General features: G+C 43.6%; 2 protein-coding genes across 2 annotated transcripts in view; one reads left to right on the top strand and one right to left on the bottom strand.

The window, feature by feature from the left end:
• TRPM1 (transient receptor potential cation channel subfamily M member 1) overlaps positions 1 to 11,282 on the bottom strand; it is a 126,334-nt gene extending 115,052 nt beyond the window's left edge. Inside the window, exon 1 of the mRNA XM_068696336.1 lies at positions 9,673 to 11,282. The gene's annotated coding sequence lies outside the window, so the exon portion shown is untranslated. The remainder of the gene's footprint in view (positions 1 to 9,672) is intronic.
• A 345-nt stretch (positions 11,283 to 11,627) lies between these two features.
• KLF13 (KLF transcription factor 13) overlaps positions 11,628 to 19,590 on the top strand; it is a 34,678-nt gene continuing 26,715 nt past the window's right edge. The window contains exon 1 of the mRNA XM_068696348.1: positions 11,628 to 12,235. Within this exon, the coding sequence (XP_068552449.1) occupies positions 11,695 to 12,235 (541 nt within the window). The 5' untranslated portion in view covers positions 11,628 to 11,694. The remainder of the gene's footprint in view (positions 12,236 to 19,590) is intronic.

Here is a 19,590-nt window from a genome sequence, read left to right as displayed (position 1 = left end):
ACCAGACACAACAGAATGACAAACTCCATTGTACTAAGAGCTCGTCTTCTGTCTCTGACCTATAGCATTGGCTTTTGCAGTAGCTTGCTAGCAAGATGCACCTCTGCAAATATTTATCAGGCCTTAATTAAACAGATTTAAGGCAGAAATGGCAGGGGCATGCAGCTAAAAATGAATAGGAGAGTTAAGGAAAAGTGACGTGGTGATCCTACTCCAGGATGGCAGGAAGTAATAAAGATTCTTGTAAGTTTTCCCACTGAATACAGAACTGTAGAACTTCCCTATTCCCCACCCTGCATAAACTATGAACAGGAAATATTCCCATGAGGTAAACTGCAATATTTGCTTACGCAAAATTTACAGTCAAGTTTTCAAGCCCTTCCATTTCCTGAGTGTAAAGCTTTTTTGTTCACATGGAACATGCCAGTTAACAGTGTAACATTTTATTGCTCAAATACTCTCCGAGACATATTCCATAGGCTTTGTCTGTAATTGTGCCATTGACTTCCTACAGTACATTACATCTCTTGAAATATACATGAACAGTATGTGTGCAGAACACAATGGGGACTTTGTACACTGGAAGTATTCTTTGGGTTACGAGCAGTGAGTTCGAGGGTTGGAGGAGTGGGCCCCGTTACAATCCTGCATCCTCACCCCATGGTTCACACCAGCCTCTGAGATGCATTAAAAATGCTCATTGTTTGTGTGCCGTTCACTGCTTGCAGAAAGTCTTTCCAGTCTCCTCATAAAAGATGGAGTAGAGCCTGTAAAATGTATGATGTATCCCCTAAAGCCAGCTTTGGGAAACTCAGAGATACGGAATAGAAGAGGGTTCTCCAGACTCAAGATGGTGATTAACTGAGCAAATATTTACTCTTACTATTATTTTTGATGTATTTAGCTTCTCCCTACTCCCATTGTTTCCTTTTATTTCCTTCAGTTTTTCTTCTTAAACATTTTTATTCTCTGGATGCTCACTAACAGCTCTCTGCGTGTACACAGCACTTGCTATCTGAGCTGTAACTGGGCAATGCAGACTCATGCCGCTGGTTCATTTAGGACAAGCACCAAGTGGAAAAAGGATAAACAGGAATGAAGAAAGGAGAGAAACTCTGATCTTCTTTTTGCTTCCCTGTTAAGAACCCCTGTTCCTAACAGGTTGTTTCTGCCAACTGGCACAATTCCCATTGAAAGAGAAATCAGGGGTGCAGATGCTCTTTTCCTACTCTAAAGGCATCTGCATCCTGTTGTTTGATGAGAAGCTGTTAGACACCGATCCCAGGCTCCCTCCTGCATGGAGAAAACCACAGCTCACCTGCTCTTTCACTGAGGGTATGCTGCTGTTAATTGCCTCCGCATCAAGATGCTTGCTGTTCCCTGATCTGATGGATTTCTCACCTGGGAAATCCCCTAGCCCAAAGAAAATCTGTTTTTCAAAGATGAGCTAGGGTGTCAACCTTCTCCTTATGCAGTTGCTTTGAAATACAAAGGCACCATCTCCACTTCTGGGGGTGCTGTGAGTTCTAGACAGAGCGTGCATGCTCTGAGTCATAATACATGCATTCAAATCTTTCACCCAAACAATTGCATTGTCATATTTAATATTTTCACTAAAGCATTTCCATGTGTTAAGTATCACCACACTCTAAGCTGAGCTGCCTGTGCAGTGTTATTTCTGAAAGGTACTGCAGGTTGCAACATTCAAAACACAAGCTATGAAAATAAAATCTAACTTAGTTATTAAATGTGGGCTTCTAATTTACAAACAAGTGCCGTCATGACAGTGTACTAATTAGCACAAGTAACTAAACTTGCATCCTCACTTTGCCTGCACAAGACTTCTGTTGCAAGCATCAGCCTTTATAGAGTAACTGAAAAACTACATGTAGACTGTTAGGGGACTTGGGTGACTGAACACACTTCATTAGTGATGTTGTTTCCCTATTTTGAGGTGCAATGCAGCAGTTCAGCACTAGGGAATAACTATGTTGTGATCAGAAAGGTGGCACCCTTGTTGGAGGCTGCAGAGTATAGCCCACTTAGTTCCCCAAAGAACATCCCACTCACTGATGAGATTTATTAGGATTTTCTTTTCCATCCAATTCTTGGAAAACGCATTACATCATGTCATCCCCTCACTGTGCTTTGTTCAACATTTGCGTTACACAGAACGATGGAGAACTGTTAACCAGCCAGAAGTGCCCCGTGGCGCTTTGCTGTCACCACAGTGGGACAAGCATGCCCTTGTTCTGTGCCGTTGATGACCAGAGTCATGGTTCGAATGAACCCTGATGTGCTCAGCTGGGCAGAAGAACAGTGGCAGCTGTGAGACCAATGAATGCAACTAACCAGCACCTGCCATGCAGCCCTCCCTCATGACATAAAACTATCCTCTGGAAAGTGAGAAGGCTAAAAACAGAAGAACCATGTTGGAGAGAATTAGACAAACAACTGTTGCAATGTCTAGGCATTATTTAGTAAAGCACACTAAAAAGCAGAAAATTACTGTAAGTTCTATGAAGTCAAAAAATCTATCCTTTCTAGCAGGTACAGACAGAACCAGCTGCAGAGACACTGCAGGTGGGGTTCCACTGCAGACATTTGGCAGGAGCTGGTAAGATAGAGTTTGAAGAAGAGCTACTCACAGAATGCACCCAAAAGCTAAGGTGGTTGCTATTACATAGCCCATTAAACCTTTCACCCCTTCTGATTCCAGCAAGGATCCCAAATTAATTGTCCACTGGGAACCTGCAGATAAGTCCTCATCCTAAATGCAGATGGCTATCAGCATGTTATATGCTGATTGTCACTGCATCATCTTCTTACTGACCAAGGTCTTCCATTTTTCAATACTCAAACCACCACAGCAAATCAAGCTTCTCAGACAGGCAACGAATGTCGCCAACACTGAATGTATTCAACTACCTACCTGCAGAGAACGCAAGCCAACTGCCTAGTTACCGCTACATTTTTATTCCTGAAAGAAGATAAATGCAAAATAAAGCCAGGTTAAGAGTCAATCGACTAATGCACTTAGGAAACTACCTGTAGTTACATTCTAAATACATTCTTCAGTCAGTTCTGTTTAAGCCCTCTTATGTTTGGTTTCCTTGAACACGTGAGTGAACATATTTGATTCAGATGAATGTTAACGCTCTGAAGAGCTAACTTACACAAACCAACAGATGTGAACTTCAATATATACTCAAAGTAAATTCCTGATTACACAACTAACCTGCAACAATGCAAACTGGGCACTGGAACTCCATGTTGCTGGTGCTTTCCGATGGCAGTTAGAGTCAGGAAATAGAAACTATTGCATGAATTAAGAAACTAACCAATAAAACAAATTGCAAATTTTCACAATTACCTGCCTATAAGCAATTTGCACACCAAGAATAATTTCCTAGTTCAGTGTGTGAATAGTGTTAAACAGCAAACTATGTCTTGTAATATATCCACTGGCAGCTCAAAAATAAGCAGACAGCTCAGTGAGCACCTGAATTACAAAAAAAAAGGATTTCCTAGGGACTTCAGTGTGTAGTCACTGATATCCAAATTGGGAAAAACTGTGGCAGCTTCCCATCAGCCCAGAGAAGGACCTGTCCTCCAGATACACACCTGTTTCCAAGGGACATCTTTGCAGCTAGTTGTTTTTAAATTGCATTGTTGAATTTGGTTGAACTCACAGAACAAGCTCAAGACCTAGTAAGTAGGAAACAGCCACGAAACAACTGAGTAAGTCTAGGTTCTATAGAAAAAAAACAAAAACTAAAAAAATCCAGATCCATGGTCTTTTCTTTAACTCTCTTTTTCCTTGAGCAAAACTTGTATGGTGACTTCATCTTTTCCTCTGTCTTCTAATGAGGTCTAGATCTTCCTTCTTTCTGCTCAAAGACACGTCCTCATATATTTGATGAGATCTCTGAAGTCTTATGGGCCAGGTGCCTTTGATTTCAGCTGAATTAGAAACAGGATGGTATACAGAAAAACACTAAAGGGTTGCAAGAACTACAGCAACAATCACACTAATCATTTAAGGACAGAGGAAGAGGTTTAATGATTCACCCCTAATGTACAGTTCTATTTGCACCATGAAGCTATTTGTTAGCTCTGTTTTACAGACGGCACGTGCTGTTGCTTAAGGGTGGGACGATCAGCTTGAATGACAAATGGGAAAAAATGCTGTGTAACTCCTAGGGCAAACCATTACTGTGAGAAGTCATTCCCTGATCCTGGCAAAGCCTATTTACGCCCAAGCCACTGAGATAATCCTGGAAGTAGTGAGCCTTTCCTTAAGGATATTACGTGATTTCAGATGTTTACAGCATGCAGGCCAGTAGGTGTGCAAGGAAATCTTCTCTCAGTACACTCATTCCAGGGAGATAAACAGTTCTACTACTCCCAAAAGAAATTTCTGTCTTACAGCTCGTAGCATGTGTCCCTGCTTTAGAACAAGTTAAACAACTGGTAGTTTAAAAGGAAGAAATCACAGCCAAGAATTTACAAAAGGAGTGGTTTAGGTGTCCAAAGCTACATAAAAAGCACCTAAATAAGCAACCCAGTTATCAAAACATCTGTGTGCCCAAGGGCTCTAAGAAATGCATGGCACTGAAATGACTATGCAGGGATGTACTGGGAGATTCGGAAACTTGTGGTCCAGCTCCATTAGGGCCAACTTGTATAGCTCAGGCTCCTGCATCGTATGAAACGTACAACTATCCCCCACTGCTTGGGCTTCTTGGAAGTATCTCTAAGTTTCTGCAGAATGCTTAGTGCGATTGATCATATCTGTACTTCGCACTACAAACTGAGCCTTCTGGTAGTTTGATTACACATTTCTGCAGTTGCCCTTCTCTGCTTTAGAGCTACAGTACATATTCTGCATCAGGAACTGACTCAGACAGGAGAGGAAAGAATTTTGTCATTTTAAGTAATGTTGTTCTCATCCAGTGTCACTGAAAAAGAACTCCTTTGAAATCTGTCTACCTATCACATTTAATGCGATAATTTACTGTGCTTTGATTGCTCCATTTAATGGCATAAAGTTGGCTTTTCAGGTGCCAGCAAAACCTGTACCCTGTGCCTGGGCATTTCTGCAAATGTACAGATCAGACTTCCCAGTAATACAGAAGGGCATCACAGTTCTCATCCTACAACAATAACTTTGCTTGGCTGGGTTTATAGTTAATATTAGCTTGCCACTTGGATTAAGTACGGGCATTTGTGAATTGCTGTGGGTTAACACCCCACCTCAGTCAAAATAATCCATGGTTTAGAAAGCTCCAGGGCTGATATTCAGGCTTCAGGATGTAGGTATCAAGGCTATTCTGAAGATGAGGAGGAATTCTAACACTGTCATGCAATTGAGAGATGTCAGCATAGCAGCTGAGGAGCAGGACAGGGACCAGATGCAGGTCTTGTACTGATAGCCTGGATTCAGAGCAACATGGGCAACAAATAATCAGAAAGGGAAAGAAAAGCAGAACACAGATTCATAAATGGCTTCTGTTTATATGAAATCATACAAATGCTGCGTTTAAGCCAGTACATGTGCTACATACATAGGAGACGCAATGAATCGCAGAATTTACAGTAACACAAGGCAGTGAAGCAATGCACATTCACAGATGGGAAAGAAAGGTTGGCTCAGCCTCTCAGGCCCACTTTCAGGGAGCGGGGTTATCTCCTGGATAAATCTCCTTTGCAGAACTGGCAAAAAATGTTCTTGGCTGCAAAAGAACTGATAATGGTGCCAAAGGGGAAAAAAAATCTGAATTCAAGCAAATCTCCCACCACCAGCAAGAAATCCACATCAAAGCAGAAGTCAATCGGGTAAGACAGTTAATAAGAAAAGGGAAAACCAAATACAAAACAAAACAAAAAAAAAGGAAAAAAAAAAAAAAAAAAAGAAAAGGGGGTGAAACAGCAATTGCTCACCACCAGCTGACCCCTGGAAAATTCCCCCACAGTTTTATTGCAGAGCATGATGTTAGTGGTATGGAACACCCCTTTGGTCAGCCAGGGTCAGCTGTCCCGGCTGTGTCCCCTCCCAGCCTCTTGCCCATCACCGGGAAGGGGCAGAATGAGAAATTGAGGAAGTCTTGACACCATGCAAGCACTGTTCAGCAATAGCTAAAGCAGCAGTGTATTGTCAACACCGTTTTGGGCACAAATCCAAATCACAGCACCACAGAGGCTGCTATGAAGGAAATGAACGCCACAGCAGGTGGACCCAGCTCAGGGACCCACCTGCAGACCGTCCGAACAGAGCGAACCTGCCAACAGCCGCTACCTGCAGGATGCTCAGCCCTCAGCTGCACTGAGTCACTGCTTCAAGAGGAGGGCAACTCATGGCTAGGGGGCTTCCTTCTGCTTCAATGAATCAGTAAGGCATGCATTTACTTCTTTTATTTTTTACACAAAAATGAGGGAGCTGATTTAGGCTGACTTACACAGAAAGGTGTGTAAACAAACAATTCCCTACTCAGCTTCCTCAAGTGATCACTCCTCTTAAATCTCCATTACACCCTCGCCTTCATGTCCAGGTTCAGACTACAAGTAATGGTTTGTCATGGGAAACAGCCATTTTCTCACCTATGTATACTCCACTGGGATGCACAGCTAGCAGCATTTTACCATCTTACGCAAAGTAAAAGATTTTTCTTCATTGCAGGGGCCCAACTTGGAGACATAAGAAAACACACAAGAGAAACCCCCCCAGTCCAGATTTAGTTTTCATTTTAACACAACCATTAATACCAAATTGCAACTAGCAAGCATTACGTCCATTGTACCAAACATCACATCTCTTCATAATGCTTTCGTAAGTACAAAACGCCAATTTTTTGACCACTGACTATTTGACCATTTCAATAGGCCCAACATATTAGCTATCAGCCTCAAACAGCATATTGTAAAAACATTCAGCTGAATATTTTGCAATGGTATGTGCACCTGCAATTCATGGCTGGCTTGCAAGCGTAAACATGAATAAAAGTTACACAACATTTGTTGAATAAACTACTAGGTCAATTCACTCATTTGAGAGCTTCCTGGTGACATTTGTCAGTATTTTCTGTGGTTTTGAATGAAAAAATGCTTACCGAAGTGGGAACGTGCAATATTAAACCCACGTAAAAAGCACACATAAGCAAAGTATTAGAAATAATAAATGGGTAAATCTTAAGAGACCAAATCAGTATCAAAATCAGTTAAACACAGCTGAAAAGAATGACTCTGTGGATCAAATCCAGTGGAAGTGATTATTTTCAAGGCATGACTACTACTTCATCACTTTGTGTTTTATTGATGGCAAAATCTCACCAAGTCTCAGACTCCTATTACAAAGACTGAAAATTCAGAATTTTACGTTTTCACCTTCCCATGTTTTCTTTACCTGAACAGTCTCTTTTCCTCGTGTGAGTGTTACTTGACTTTTTGTTTTCATTTAAGAGAAGTTACTGAAAAAAACAAACACAACGGGTTCCTTAAATATAGGCACTAGATTTCAACATTTTAAGTTCTATGAAATATTTATGGCACAAAAGTTATATTTCCCAATATTCTTAGGTTTTGATAGCCCCTACATGCAGAGTAGAGAAGTGTGCTATGAGGAGAGAAGCCAGAGGTGTCCACATGCACCGCTTTTTAGATTTGTCTAGAAAAGTCAGAGGCAAGTCCTGCTTTGTTCTACAGGCATAATTTGTGCACACAGTGGCCGTGATGATAATGTGGACAGACTCACTAAGACTTGCACTAAGATGTTTTCATCCTACAGCTACTGTGTAGGAATGGGATGGGGAGAGGGCCCACATAGCCTTTCACTTTTTCCATTCTCCTGAACAGCTTCTTGAGATGATGTAAAGTAACATAAATCCACTCAAGTCCATACAACTTGAACACTTCACACTTTTTGCAAGTGACTCACAGGATCCAAAGCAAAAGTATATGAAAACAGAAGAAATTTTTCAGCACACTCATGCAGCAAGAGTACTGATGTAATTACTGCCTGTAATATAAAACGGAATGTTTAGAACTTATGTTCTCAGGAATAGGAAATTTTTCCTTGCTAAAAAATTATCATCTTTCCCATTCACAAAATTCCTGCTTCAGACTGTCTATATATTAACTTTGCATGTTGCAGACTTACACTATCGTTTACTTTATAAGGGTGTGATACTCCAGCATCCTTGTAACAGGTTTTATACCATTATAAAAATAAAATAAAATAAAATAAAATAAAATAAAATAAAATAAAATAAAATAAAATAAAATAAAATAAAATAAAATAAAATAAAATAAAATAAAATAAACCTTGCTATTGCTCAATTTCTTTTTCCCTTTTTTGGCCACGCAAAACTAGATATGAGCTGAATCTGTATCAGGACTTTGTTATATTCTGTTTAAAGTTCTGGTTAACAGAGTTCATAAAACTAGTTTAACTTCACAAAGTATTTCAGAGCTTCTCATTCCCGTAATTTAAAACAATGAGCTATTTTGGGAGGTGCAGAACAGGGTGGATTTGATTTAAAATCATTCTGTTGCTATGCATTTGTAGCTAAACAAGACTCTAAACTATTTATTTAGAAAACACTAAAACAAAACAAAACAAGCAAAAGACTGACGGCACAGGCTGAATTATTTGAGTAGATGGAAAAATAGTGCCCTAACAGACAGAAAAATTCCCACCTGTCTATGGGACAACTGCCTGCAGCTGAGAACATGTCAACAACAATCCAATAAAGAAAACCGGAGAGGGATTAGAGTATATTTTTTATTATTTTTTCCCTGATCTAAAATTCAGCTCATTTGGTTGACAAGTCAACAGCTGCAGGATATTCAGCAGAGGTATATTTAGCATTTATCGTATACTTGGAGAAATTCACTTTTCCCCTTCTTCTGAGAAATTAAATGCACAACAAATAATAATAACAGGCTCAAAGTCAGGTAATACAGAAATTCACCTAGTTGTAAACTTTTTCTTGTAATGATAACCTAAGATCTTTTCACACCACTGACCTCACAACTGATACGTGTTAAAGGAGCGTCACCACTGCCGTTTGCAGGGAGGCTATCATTTCACACAGAAGCATTTCAGATTTGCAACCCTGCACTAAAACCCATTGACGAGTCCATTGGGCAGCTGGCATTTTCACATCCAGATGACAAACACACCACACCCTGCTCCTGTACGTGCAATGAGATAGCAACTTCTCCAGGTTAAGTGCTCCAGGACGGACCGTTTTTGTCTTTTGGTCAGCTATTACCAAGGCAGAGACACATTTTTATTCTTAGTTCTGCTTTTTAACAAGGCAGTAACAACACCCCCTAACCTGGCTACACACATCTTCTGAATATGACTAAGTTCTCTTTCACATTAAAAAGCTGTTTTGGTGTGAGCAACCACCACCACACTGCTCCTTCCCAAAGGAGGAAGGCACGCCCCGCGGGCTCACCCAACCAAAAACAGCAGCAGCTTCTCACGAACACAGCCCCCGTCCCAACCACAGAGCTGCAGAAGCACTGGAGAGTTCACACAGCCCGCTGGGGACTCGGTTGTGACTATGAATGGCACAGGAGAGGCGCTACATAACAGGAGCAACTACCAGGACAAGGCTTTAGGCTAAAGACCTGTCAATAAAAGACAAGGTTCGGACCCCTCCCTACCTCCAGCTGCAGCCAGCCACCACCTCCTCGCCGCCCTGCTGCTGCCCACAGGCCCAGCTGTGCTGTGACTTGGCATCTTCTCCCTCTTCTCCCCCGCAGGAGCACTGCACAGCCCTCAAGGGAAGCCCCCGGCCCTCGAAGGGCTCCAAACACAACATGGCGCCCAGGGCCACCTCCACTGTGGAGAGTCACACGCAGCATGTAAGGTCTTCTCTGATTGGCTGCCATGCTTGGGCGGGCTCCAGAAAGAGGCAGAGCAGCCAATCACACCTCCCGGCTCACCTCCAGGGGTTTCTCCTCAGGGCAGGAGGCCGGCACGAAATGGTGGCAGGACACTGCCGCGGGGCTAGGGCCGTCCCCAGCTCCCTTCTCCTGCTCCACTTCTCCTGCTCCACTTCTCCTGGAGAACCCGGGCCCGAGCCCTGCCCTCTCCTTGCCCCATTTCTCCTCGAGGTGGGAGAGCAGAGGGGTGACTGCTGCCAGGCTCCTCGTGAGGAGCTGCCGGGTGGGTCTGCTGCAGCCACCCTCAGCCAACGTCTCCTCATGAAAAGGTTTTCCCTGGGTTTATTTCCTTCAGGAATAAACGGGGGAGTCCGAAACTCGACCTTTATTTGGAAATGTGTGAGCATTTCCTGTAGCCGTGCTCAGCAGAACAAATGGTACGACACGTCTGCATCAAATGCTGCAGCGCATTGCAGCGTGAAACCACATCTTCCTGTGCTGCTGGCGTGCCCTGAGCCTCCCTCGGCTGCAGGGACTCGAGTCCCGCAGAGCACCGCAGGGTAACAGGACAGACACGGAGGGTTTCAATAGACACAGGTTGCCAACAGGTCTGACCTAGAGGGGAAGCAGTGCATGAGAACCCAAAGCACAGCGCCTAGAAAGCACAGTGGTAGCACTGGCACACGTTGCTCCTGAATAAGGCGTTTTCACATGCACAAAACCAACTTTTTACTCAACACCACAACTATGTGAGTTTCTGCAACAGATGTTCGCTTCCTTCCACGCCCCCTCAAACTCCAAAACTTTCCATCCAGGAAGGCTTCCAAAAAGCCCTCCTGGTTTCTGACTGGCTCTGCCTCAGAGGAAGGGTCCATCTGCACTAAGGACACGAATTTCACAAGAATTAGTCTAGGGAGAGAACGTGATCCAACCAGAGGTAAGAAGCACCACAGAGTAACTGTGTTCAGACCTGAATTCAGATGCATTTCTTTCAGTTTTGGTAAGCTGGTCACGCACAACCAGTTTATTCATTCGGGCGTTAACCTCTACAAACTGGCTGAGCTGTTATCTCTTGATAAATGAGAATAATAATAAAAAGCGATTTCCATTTGTACTTTGAAACACTTGAGGGGCAGCGGAGTGCTTTGACAGAGTGACTTCAACAGCTTATGATCCGCAGGGACACAGCTAAACCTGTCACAATTTATTAAAACCTCCGCAGACCACCTGGCGCACTCTCCCTCTTTTTCCCCATCACTTATTCCAGCCGCAGCCTCGCCCCGTTTATGGCCCTCCGCACTTCCCCAGCCCCGTGCCACTGCGGCACCACCCCCGCGGGCGAGGCTCCCGCGCGGCGCGGCCCCGGGGCGCGCTCCCGCGGCGCGGCCGGCAGCCAATCGGGCGCTTCCTTTCACTCGCGGGAGGGGGGGGGGGGGGTGCTGGCGGTGACGTCACGGCCAGATGCGTGCGGCGGCCCCGCCCCCGGCGGCTGTCAGCGCGCCACGCGCGGCCGGGCGGGCAGCGCCGCGCTCCGCTCGCCTCTCGCGCCCGCGACGAGACGGCGCCGGCAGCCGCCCGCTCCGCTGCCCGGGACCTCGGGACGGGACGCGACGCGACGGGACGGGACGGGCGGCCTCGTGGCGGAGCGGGGTGTCGATGGCTGCTAGACCAGACTTGGCTTCTACCGGGAGAGCTTCGGAGATAAGGAGAGGGGAAGGTCTGCTTGCCTGAGCGCTTAAAAGGAGAAAAAAATAATAAGTGCTTTTTTCCGGTTTGGATTGCTTTGAAAACTTATGAAAAATGGCAACAGCGGCGTACGTGGATCATTTTGCAGCAGAGTGCCTTGTTTCTATGTCCAGCCGTGCTGTTATCCACGGTCCCAAAGGGGAGCCCGGTCCCCAACCTGATGCAGCGATGCCTCCTTCGTCAAACGGAGAAGATGAGTGGGAGGTCAGAGAGACCGGGAAGGACAATGGATCGTCATTACTCGTGGTAGCTAGCATTTTGGCAGACCTGAACCAGCACGTCCCCAGCTCACCCGCTCTCAAAATGGAAAAAACAGAGACCTTTGGCATCACAGAACAGATACACATTTCTATCGCTCCTAAGGAGTTTGGGGAAGAAAGCGTGTCTTCGGCTGGTAAGCGTGGAGGAGGAAAAGCAGCCACACCTACTAGCCTGGCTGCAGTAACTGAGCCAAGCCCCAGACAAAAGAACAAACGCGGGAGAAGCTGGACTGACCCCGGATCACCCCAGAAAAAGCACAAATGCCACTATGTGGGGTGTGAAAAAGTTTATGGCAAATCTTCCCATCTTAAAGCTCATCTAAGGACCCACACAGGTTAGTTGCAATCCAGCCAAAGATTTATTTGTTACAGCTCGGTAATTAAGATGTTGAAAAACAAAAACAAACTTGTATTTGGCCACCATTATGGTTTCATCTTTCAGAACTCAAGCTTGGAAAAAAACAAAAGCCCTCTGGGAATAAACCCTTACTGGGCATAGATTCAAAGCTAATGTTGCCTTTTATTACTTAATATCACAGGGAACAGTGCGTGGGTCATCTGTGTGGATCCTACCACACTGTAATTTTTAGTTGTTTTTCTTGTTTGGTTCATCTTTGACTTCCCCTTTACAATGCTTCTTACCTCCCCCATCTACTTTTTCCAACACTGTGCGCCTGTCAGTACCTTTATACCCGCTTATCACTTCCCATACAAGCATCAGTACTCGTAATAGTTTAAAATTAAATGTTTGAGAGGCACCCAAATGACCGTGTTTCTGTTTCTTTCTTTAGAAGGCAATTTTGTGAAGCTAGAGCAGGCAGGAAGGCAGCCGAGAGGCTGAATATGAGTCACAAGGAGATACTGAACATAAATGTAGAGGGACATGGGCAGCTTCCGAAAAAGCTTTTAGCAACTGGGTAAAACTGATTTCAACAACAACAATAACAAAAAAAAAAAAAAAAAAAAAAAAAACAAAAAAAACATTTGAATGCAAACAGTATCTCTTCCTGATTAGTGTTCACTTGCAGGTGAAGTCTCATCTGACTGCTTCTTTGTTGCTATCGTAACTTACCAGACATACACACCTAAAAAAAGTTGAAGTCTTGCGAGCACCATAGAAGTTACTGAAAGAGTTAGGAGTACTAGATTGAAAAAGGCCCCGTGACGTGCCATACTCGGTGCCTCTGCCTTCTGTCGTGGAACAGGACGGCCTACAGCTGCGCAGGGAGCTCCAAAAACCGAGGAGACTGATCTCGGCTGGAGACACTGGTCATAGTATCTATGACAAAGCACCACACAGATGAGAACAAACTTAGGTGAGCTGTCCAACTGAGTTATTTCAGACAACAAATTAGTCGACTAAAATCCGTGATCAGTTTCTGTATAAAGGACGTTAAGGAAAAGATCCTCAGAACTACACCTTACAAATGACTCCTGAACCATCGTAGCTGAGAAGTGGCAGCCTCACCCACACCAAACAAACCTCTTCAAGCATACCTAGCTTTTCCTGCTGCCTTCCTAAGATGAAGGAAGAGCTGTTCGAAGCTGAGGATGTTTGCTTTCTGTGGCAGAGAAGAAAGCCCCATCAAGTTTAAGCATATAGATGGACAATTCCCCATGCGGCGCGGCCGAAGGAACAGCATGTTCCTGGCACCCTAGGCAGCCTGCCCTGCTTTGCGCTCTGCGGCTGTGCCTTGCCTGTTTGGAGTTCATGAGAAAAGGTGCTTGCTCTCAGGGAATTTTCTCCATTGACTTTCAGTTCTTTTGCACTTATTTCTGGCCTTTGCCATTGTCCTAGAAGCAAAAGATAAACTTAGCCGTGTTTCTGGGCTCTCAAACCAACTGGAAGCCACGACAGGGAACTCCTCTCCCCGATGAAGAGGAGGCTGGGCCACGTCCGCCCTGCAGGGAGAGGAGCGGGGGGAGTCGTGCGCCAGGCTGCCGCTGAGCCGAGTCATTCGAGGACACTGGCTTGCCTCCAGGTTCTCTCAGTTTTTTGTTGTCTGTTTTTTTTAACTCTTCACTTCCTGTATTTTTTCCAGATCTGCAGGGCTTAATTCATTCTTGCTGTAGCTAACGGCGCAGAGGAAGAGAACCATGTGTGTGAGAGCTAGAGAAAAAGCGGGGAAGGGACTGGTTTTGCCCTGGGAGTGGCAGGACCCTCGGGGACTAGAGCTTCTTTGTTTTCTCGTGTCTCCAGTGTCTGTGTGGGAAGCTTTAAACAAAGCTGCCAAGTTTTCCTCCTCGCTGGCAACAGGTCTTTCTCTGTTTGGATTCTGTTTTAAACAGGCTTAAATGCTTCTTACTCATGTTGCAGAATGCTTTCTAGGGTGTTTGTGCTTTTTTGTTGTTATTGTTTTTTAAAGAAGTTGTGACAGGCTTGGAAAAAAGTTAATATGACACTTGGAAAAGCTAACAGAACATGCAGTGACTTCCAGACGGTTTTGTTTGTTTTAACTACAAAACACATAGTGGCTTTTACGGGATTAGAACAAGGGTTTTGGGTCTCCCCTGCTTTCCAGTGTCCATAAACTTACTTGGGTAACACATACGCATCAGCCTGCCAGGGGTGTCGGATAATGGCTGCACACCTCACCAGCAGCACACAAATGGTACTTTAAACCTTTCAGGTAAGCTGCCGGAGTGACTCCCAAACCCAGTTACTAAGAACCACTCAAAAACTTCTGCTATGGATTAAAACTTTTTCCATGTGCTGTATGCCTACCCCAGCCAGTAGTTAGCAGCAAACTGAAGACCAGTACTGCAGGCTACAAGATACTGATGATAGTGCTGGAGGTATTTAGATGGTGCAGTTTATGACTTGCTTTAGAAGCTCGCTTGTCGTTGTCTGCTACTGTGCTCACAAATTAAAGATTTTGCTCTTTGTGTTCAGAGCAAGGGCAGACTTTATTTTTGAGGTTGTAGTGTGGCAAAGAGATCCCTAACCTTTCAAGTGTTACTCAGTTAAAGCCAGTCCACATTGGTAGGGACTGCAAGCTGGCAGTGTTTTCTGGCTGTTTGATGGTCCATGTAAAATCTGATTGTTTTAGCCAGATTTTAATGCTCAAATGTGCCAAACATACACAGTAGTCTACAGGATGCTTGTTATCCTATTTCAAGCTGAAGAAACGAGGTGGAACAGCCAAGGAGGCATTATCTGCCTTTCGTCCTTAGCCCATCGCTCGGAGTACAGGGTTTTAGATTGAAGTTCCCTGTTAGATCTGAATGTGCTAGAACAAACTGTAGCGTCCTGTACACTAGCAAGTGAAACTAGCTCAACCTTCGGAATGCTTCTTCTTTACTAACTGAAGACAACCTTGAGCAAGGCAGAAAGTACTAGTCAACAAAGTCTCTGGAGCCCTCCCCCCAGCGTACAAACCCTTCCCCTCCCCCTAGGTTTCTTTTCATGTTTATATTTTCCACCCCACCCTCTCACTGGATGTCCTGGAGTTTAACATGATCATCAGCCACAAAGCCCTTGAAGTTTTAATGTTTACCAGAAGGTTATATTTAGTGTCAGTGGGTAATGTCAAGTCCAGATTCTTTTCCACTGAGGTTCCCGTGGACCTCAGAGGCTGTGTTGTGATCCACAAATGCAGCACTCTGGCCCAAGCCGTAGTGATCCCATTGAGGCAAAAATTCCACTGGCTTACCAGTTTTAAAAAAAAAAAAATTCCCTCCTGAGAAAACTCAAAATAGAAAGAGCTTTCAGAAAATCAGACAAACGATTTACATGACAAAGTTCTCCTTCCTCTTAAGCTGATTTTCAGTGTGGGCTCACTAAAAAGGTTTGGCAATTCTCTGGAGTCACTGGAAACCAGGTTGTCTCTGATAAACCAGTGGGAAGAAACAGATGGTGCAGAGCCTAATGGCTATCTCAGGCCAGGACCTCACAGAGCACTGTCAGGGCCTGCTGTGTGCTGAGAGGCTACAGGGGGCACCAACTTATTCAATTATACTACATACAAACACATAGGAAAAAAGACTACATTTTGGGCAGGGACCTGAAGAATCCTGTGTATTGCAGCCCTCCCCAAAATCACTGTGACCTCTAAGAGCTTTTAGCAATCTGCATTACATGCAGAGAAAGCACAGAAGAAAGCTTTTAATTCCAGCGAGATTTCTTCCTGAACTTACTAATTCTGCTTGCTGTCCACTACACCACAATGCAAGAGCAAGTTTCCAATTATTAGAATTGAATGTGTTTGTGCTGATTAGCATATGCTAAAGATGTGGCCACCAGTTGCAGTCTGAAATATTGCTGGGAGAGCCTGGCAGTGACACAAACCCATGGGCCAGGTGACTTCACGGTGGCTCCTTTGTGCTGTTGCTTAACTGTCATAGCTGCCTTCGCCATGGCTGCCCAGGCATAGGAAGAGGAGGTGGCCACCCTGGGCGCATTGTTCTTGCTCACAGATGTCAGGTTAGGGCTTGTTGAGGAGAAAGTGGTCAAGGCTTTCGTTGGTCTCTAGCTGGCAGACTGACTTCGGGCAGTGACATTTTAATTAAGCCTGCTTAACCTTGCAGTAGTCCAGCCTGATCTGCCAGAGGCACCAATTCAGGTAACTAGATTGAAGAAGGATGTGTTATTATTTTTATGGAAGAAGGATGTGTTATTAGTATCTATTATTTTTAGTCTAACTTTGATTCATTAAGTATTAACTACATTTGAATAAGTAGAAGAAATTGACTTATTTCCATTCACTTGCTTATCTTAACTCTCTATAATGACAATTTTAAGGGCAACACTGAGAAACCCATATGAAAAAAAAATAAATAACTTAAGGACCCTTTCTTCTCGGTTACTATGTAATTTCCATAAGCAGAATTTTTCTAATGATTTTGTAACAGGGGTATATGAACATGGGGAAATTCATAATATGTTTGGTATTTGAAAGCAACCTTCTGAAATACAAAGCAGTCATTCTCACAAGTGTAACAACAGCATAACAACTAGGTTAGAAAAATAAAGTATTTGACCTGTGTTTAGATTGGTAAGGTTTTAAAAAGGAGGATGGTTTTCACTTTCAGTTCTAGCAAATCTGCTTTGTTCTAACTACATTAAAGCACAGCAGCAAAGCACAACTTCTTTGAATCTGGTCCAAATCAAGGTGCCACCTAAGCTCATGTAAAGAAACTGATTGACAGACATTAGGAGAAGCAAGTTCACATGTCAGTGAAATAAATTTCATCGTATATTTTAGCACCTGGCAATTACCAGAAGCTTAGCTGGCTAGCTCAAAATCTGAGCTAGGTTTCCTTTTAGCTTGCCTGTATGCACACAGTGGCTCCAGAAGGGGCGTATGCACATGGGTGGCAGGCAGGCAGTGTTAGTGAAGAACCAGACCTTTACAAGAGAAGGCTGCGAGAAGAGAAACTTGATCTACTGCCTCCTGTGCCACCATGAGCAGCGGAAAACAGGGCTGCAGGTTATGCTTGGGTGTAACAGCAGGAAACGTGTGGGTAGCACTGGTTCAGTCCATCCTCTAAGTTGGCAGCTGGGCTGCTCTGGATGCCAGGAGCAAGCATGGAACTGCCCACACTCTGAACATGACACCAGAAGAAAAGGGTCTTGCGCTTTGAAAGAAGAAAGGTCTTTCCCCAATGGTGGTTTCCCACAGGCAGGAGGACTGGCTAAGTGAACACGGTCCTCCCCATGTCACCCTGCAGTCTCAGTTCTAGCAGCTAGGCCTCCTGTTTTTGACTTAGATTAAAAGTTAGGAACGGCTGGCTGGCTAGCTTTGGATGCCTAACTCACTGGCATTGGCATACAGCCAATTTATCAAAAAGCTCCAGGGTACTTCTAAGGCCATCCTGCCCTATAATGCTTTTCTGCTGTCCTCCACCTCTTCTCCTTACTGAGCATGACAAAAACACCTCTCATAGGTTTTTCTTTCAGACTAGAACAAGAAGTAGGTTCAGGACAGTTTCAAATGCTAGCTTTGTAAAATAGTCACCTTTGCAGCCTGACCCATAAGCGAGAAGTAGTTCAGTGCCTGTTTCTGCACCTTTTTGAAAGCTGATGTTCTTAAGTGTCTTAATAAGCCCACAGTTTTAAGAACAACACAGAACTGCAAAACACTGCTTTTGTTTTCTGTGAACAAGCTCTGCAACTCCTGAGAATCATTTTAGCTTTTTCTAAGAATGTTTAAACACACCAAAAATGCATAGTTAAAAACATAAAACAACTTCTTAAGCAGTCCTGCCAAAGCCCTCAGCCTAGTACTCAATTTCCAAGAATAAAGTTCCTAGTTAAGAGTATTGATTCTAAGCCAGGATACAGACAGTTTGTGTTTGTTGAAGATAACAAACAAACAGTATATATGCTCTAAATATTTTAGTCTTAGAAATTACTGAAATAATAAGTACAGGGCATAAAGTTCAGGAAGGAGTAAGCAGGTTTTAAAACTTACATTTTCCAAGATGAACTGAAGTCAGGAAGGCAAAACTGCTGCTGCTCTCTTTTACCTGACTGGTTCAGGATTGAATAATAGAGTTCAATCAACTCAGCTGCAAAAGAGTTAAACTGATTCTGTGGGGAATCCAATTAGCTGACAGCTGTATTTACTACACACTTGAGTAATATTAGATACAAAAGAGCCCTAAATCTCCTGACTGTTATGCAGGTTTTCTGTGAAAGACTTCTATCCTTCTCTTCCCTCCCCCAGTCTTTAATGAAATATTAATCATTCAGTAGTGTCTGAATGATTAATGACAGGACAGGCCTGAAAGCTGTTCTCTTATCTATGAGATATGTATGTTTTGGATAGTTTAGAAGAATCACCGAGAATGAATTTGTGCTTGTCTGGTTACCACAACCCAGAGTATAGTACAGCACATACCTAAAAAATCAAAAACTATGTACAGTTCTATTTTGCAATGGGAATAAAAATACAAATTCATGGAATTGAAAAACACTGTGTCCTACCATTAGGGTCATACATCCACTGAAGATCAGGTTTTACTAAGAATTTACTCATCATTGTGGAAGTCAGTGACAGCTTTGCATCACTGAAGAACAAAAAACAAATTGAGCAAGTATTTCAGAAATCTGGCTCAGAAGGGAAGATTTCTCTGCCAACCTTGTTACAGAAATAAAGCTGTTGCTAATAATTGACAGAGTTTAGGTATTGGAGCCTACAAGCCTTTAAAGCAAAACTCTACATCTCATTATTGTAACTGATGGAGAGAGGATCTCCTAAGAAAATCCTCTCTTGTTTTTCCCTCTTTGCCACCATCTTTGAAGCGGGGATAATCAACATAGCTAAATATTCTCTCTCTCTCTGTAATTTTTCCAAATTTTTCCTTTGCTTTTGCTGAGTGAGTGGAAGAGGAAGATGACAATCTGTGTAAAAGACAAAGGAGCATTGCTTTGAATCTGAGGAGGGACACATGGCTGGGTTATGCTGTGTTGAAACACAATCAAACAGAGAAGGAAAAACAACTTTTAACTCCTGCAGTTCTTTGGAAATCACGTTTTGCTGAGACAGGTTTTGCTCTGGCAGTGAGTTGCTAATGTGTGTAACCTGTGATCATACATTAGGAGAGCAGAGGGTAATTAACAACAACAAAATAAATAAATCTCAGCTACGGTTTGGCTGTTCCAGTCAACCTCATTCACAGAATACAGTGATCAGGGACACCTTTTCTACGGGGCACAAACCTCGGATACCTAATGGAAAAACATGCA

This window comes from Anas acuta, chromosome 12, assembly GCF_963932015.1.
Source record: "Anas acuta chromosome 12, bAnaAcu1.1, whole genome shotgun sequence".
Classification (NCBI taxonomy): Eukaryota; Metazoa; Chordata; class Aves; order Anseriformes; family Anatidae; genus Anas; species Anas acuta.
The sequence above is the reverse complement of the archived record's forward strand: the minus strand, read 5'-3'. Positions and strand labels throughout refer to the sequence as shown.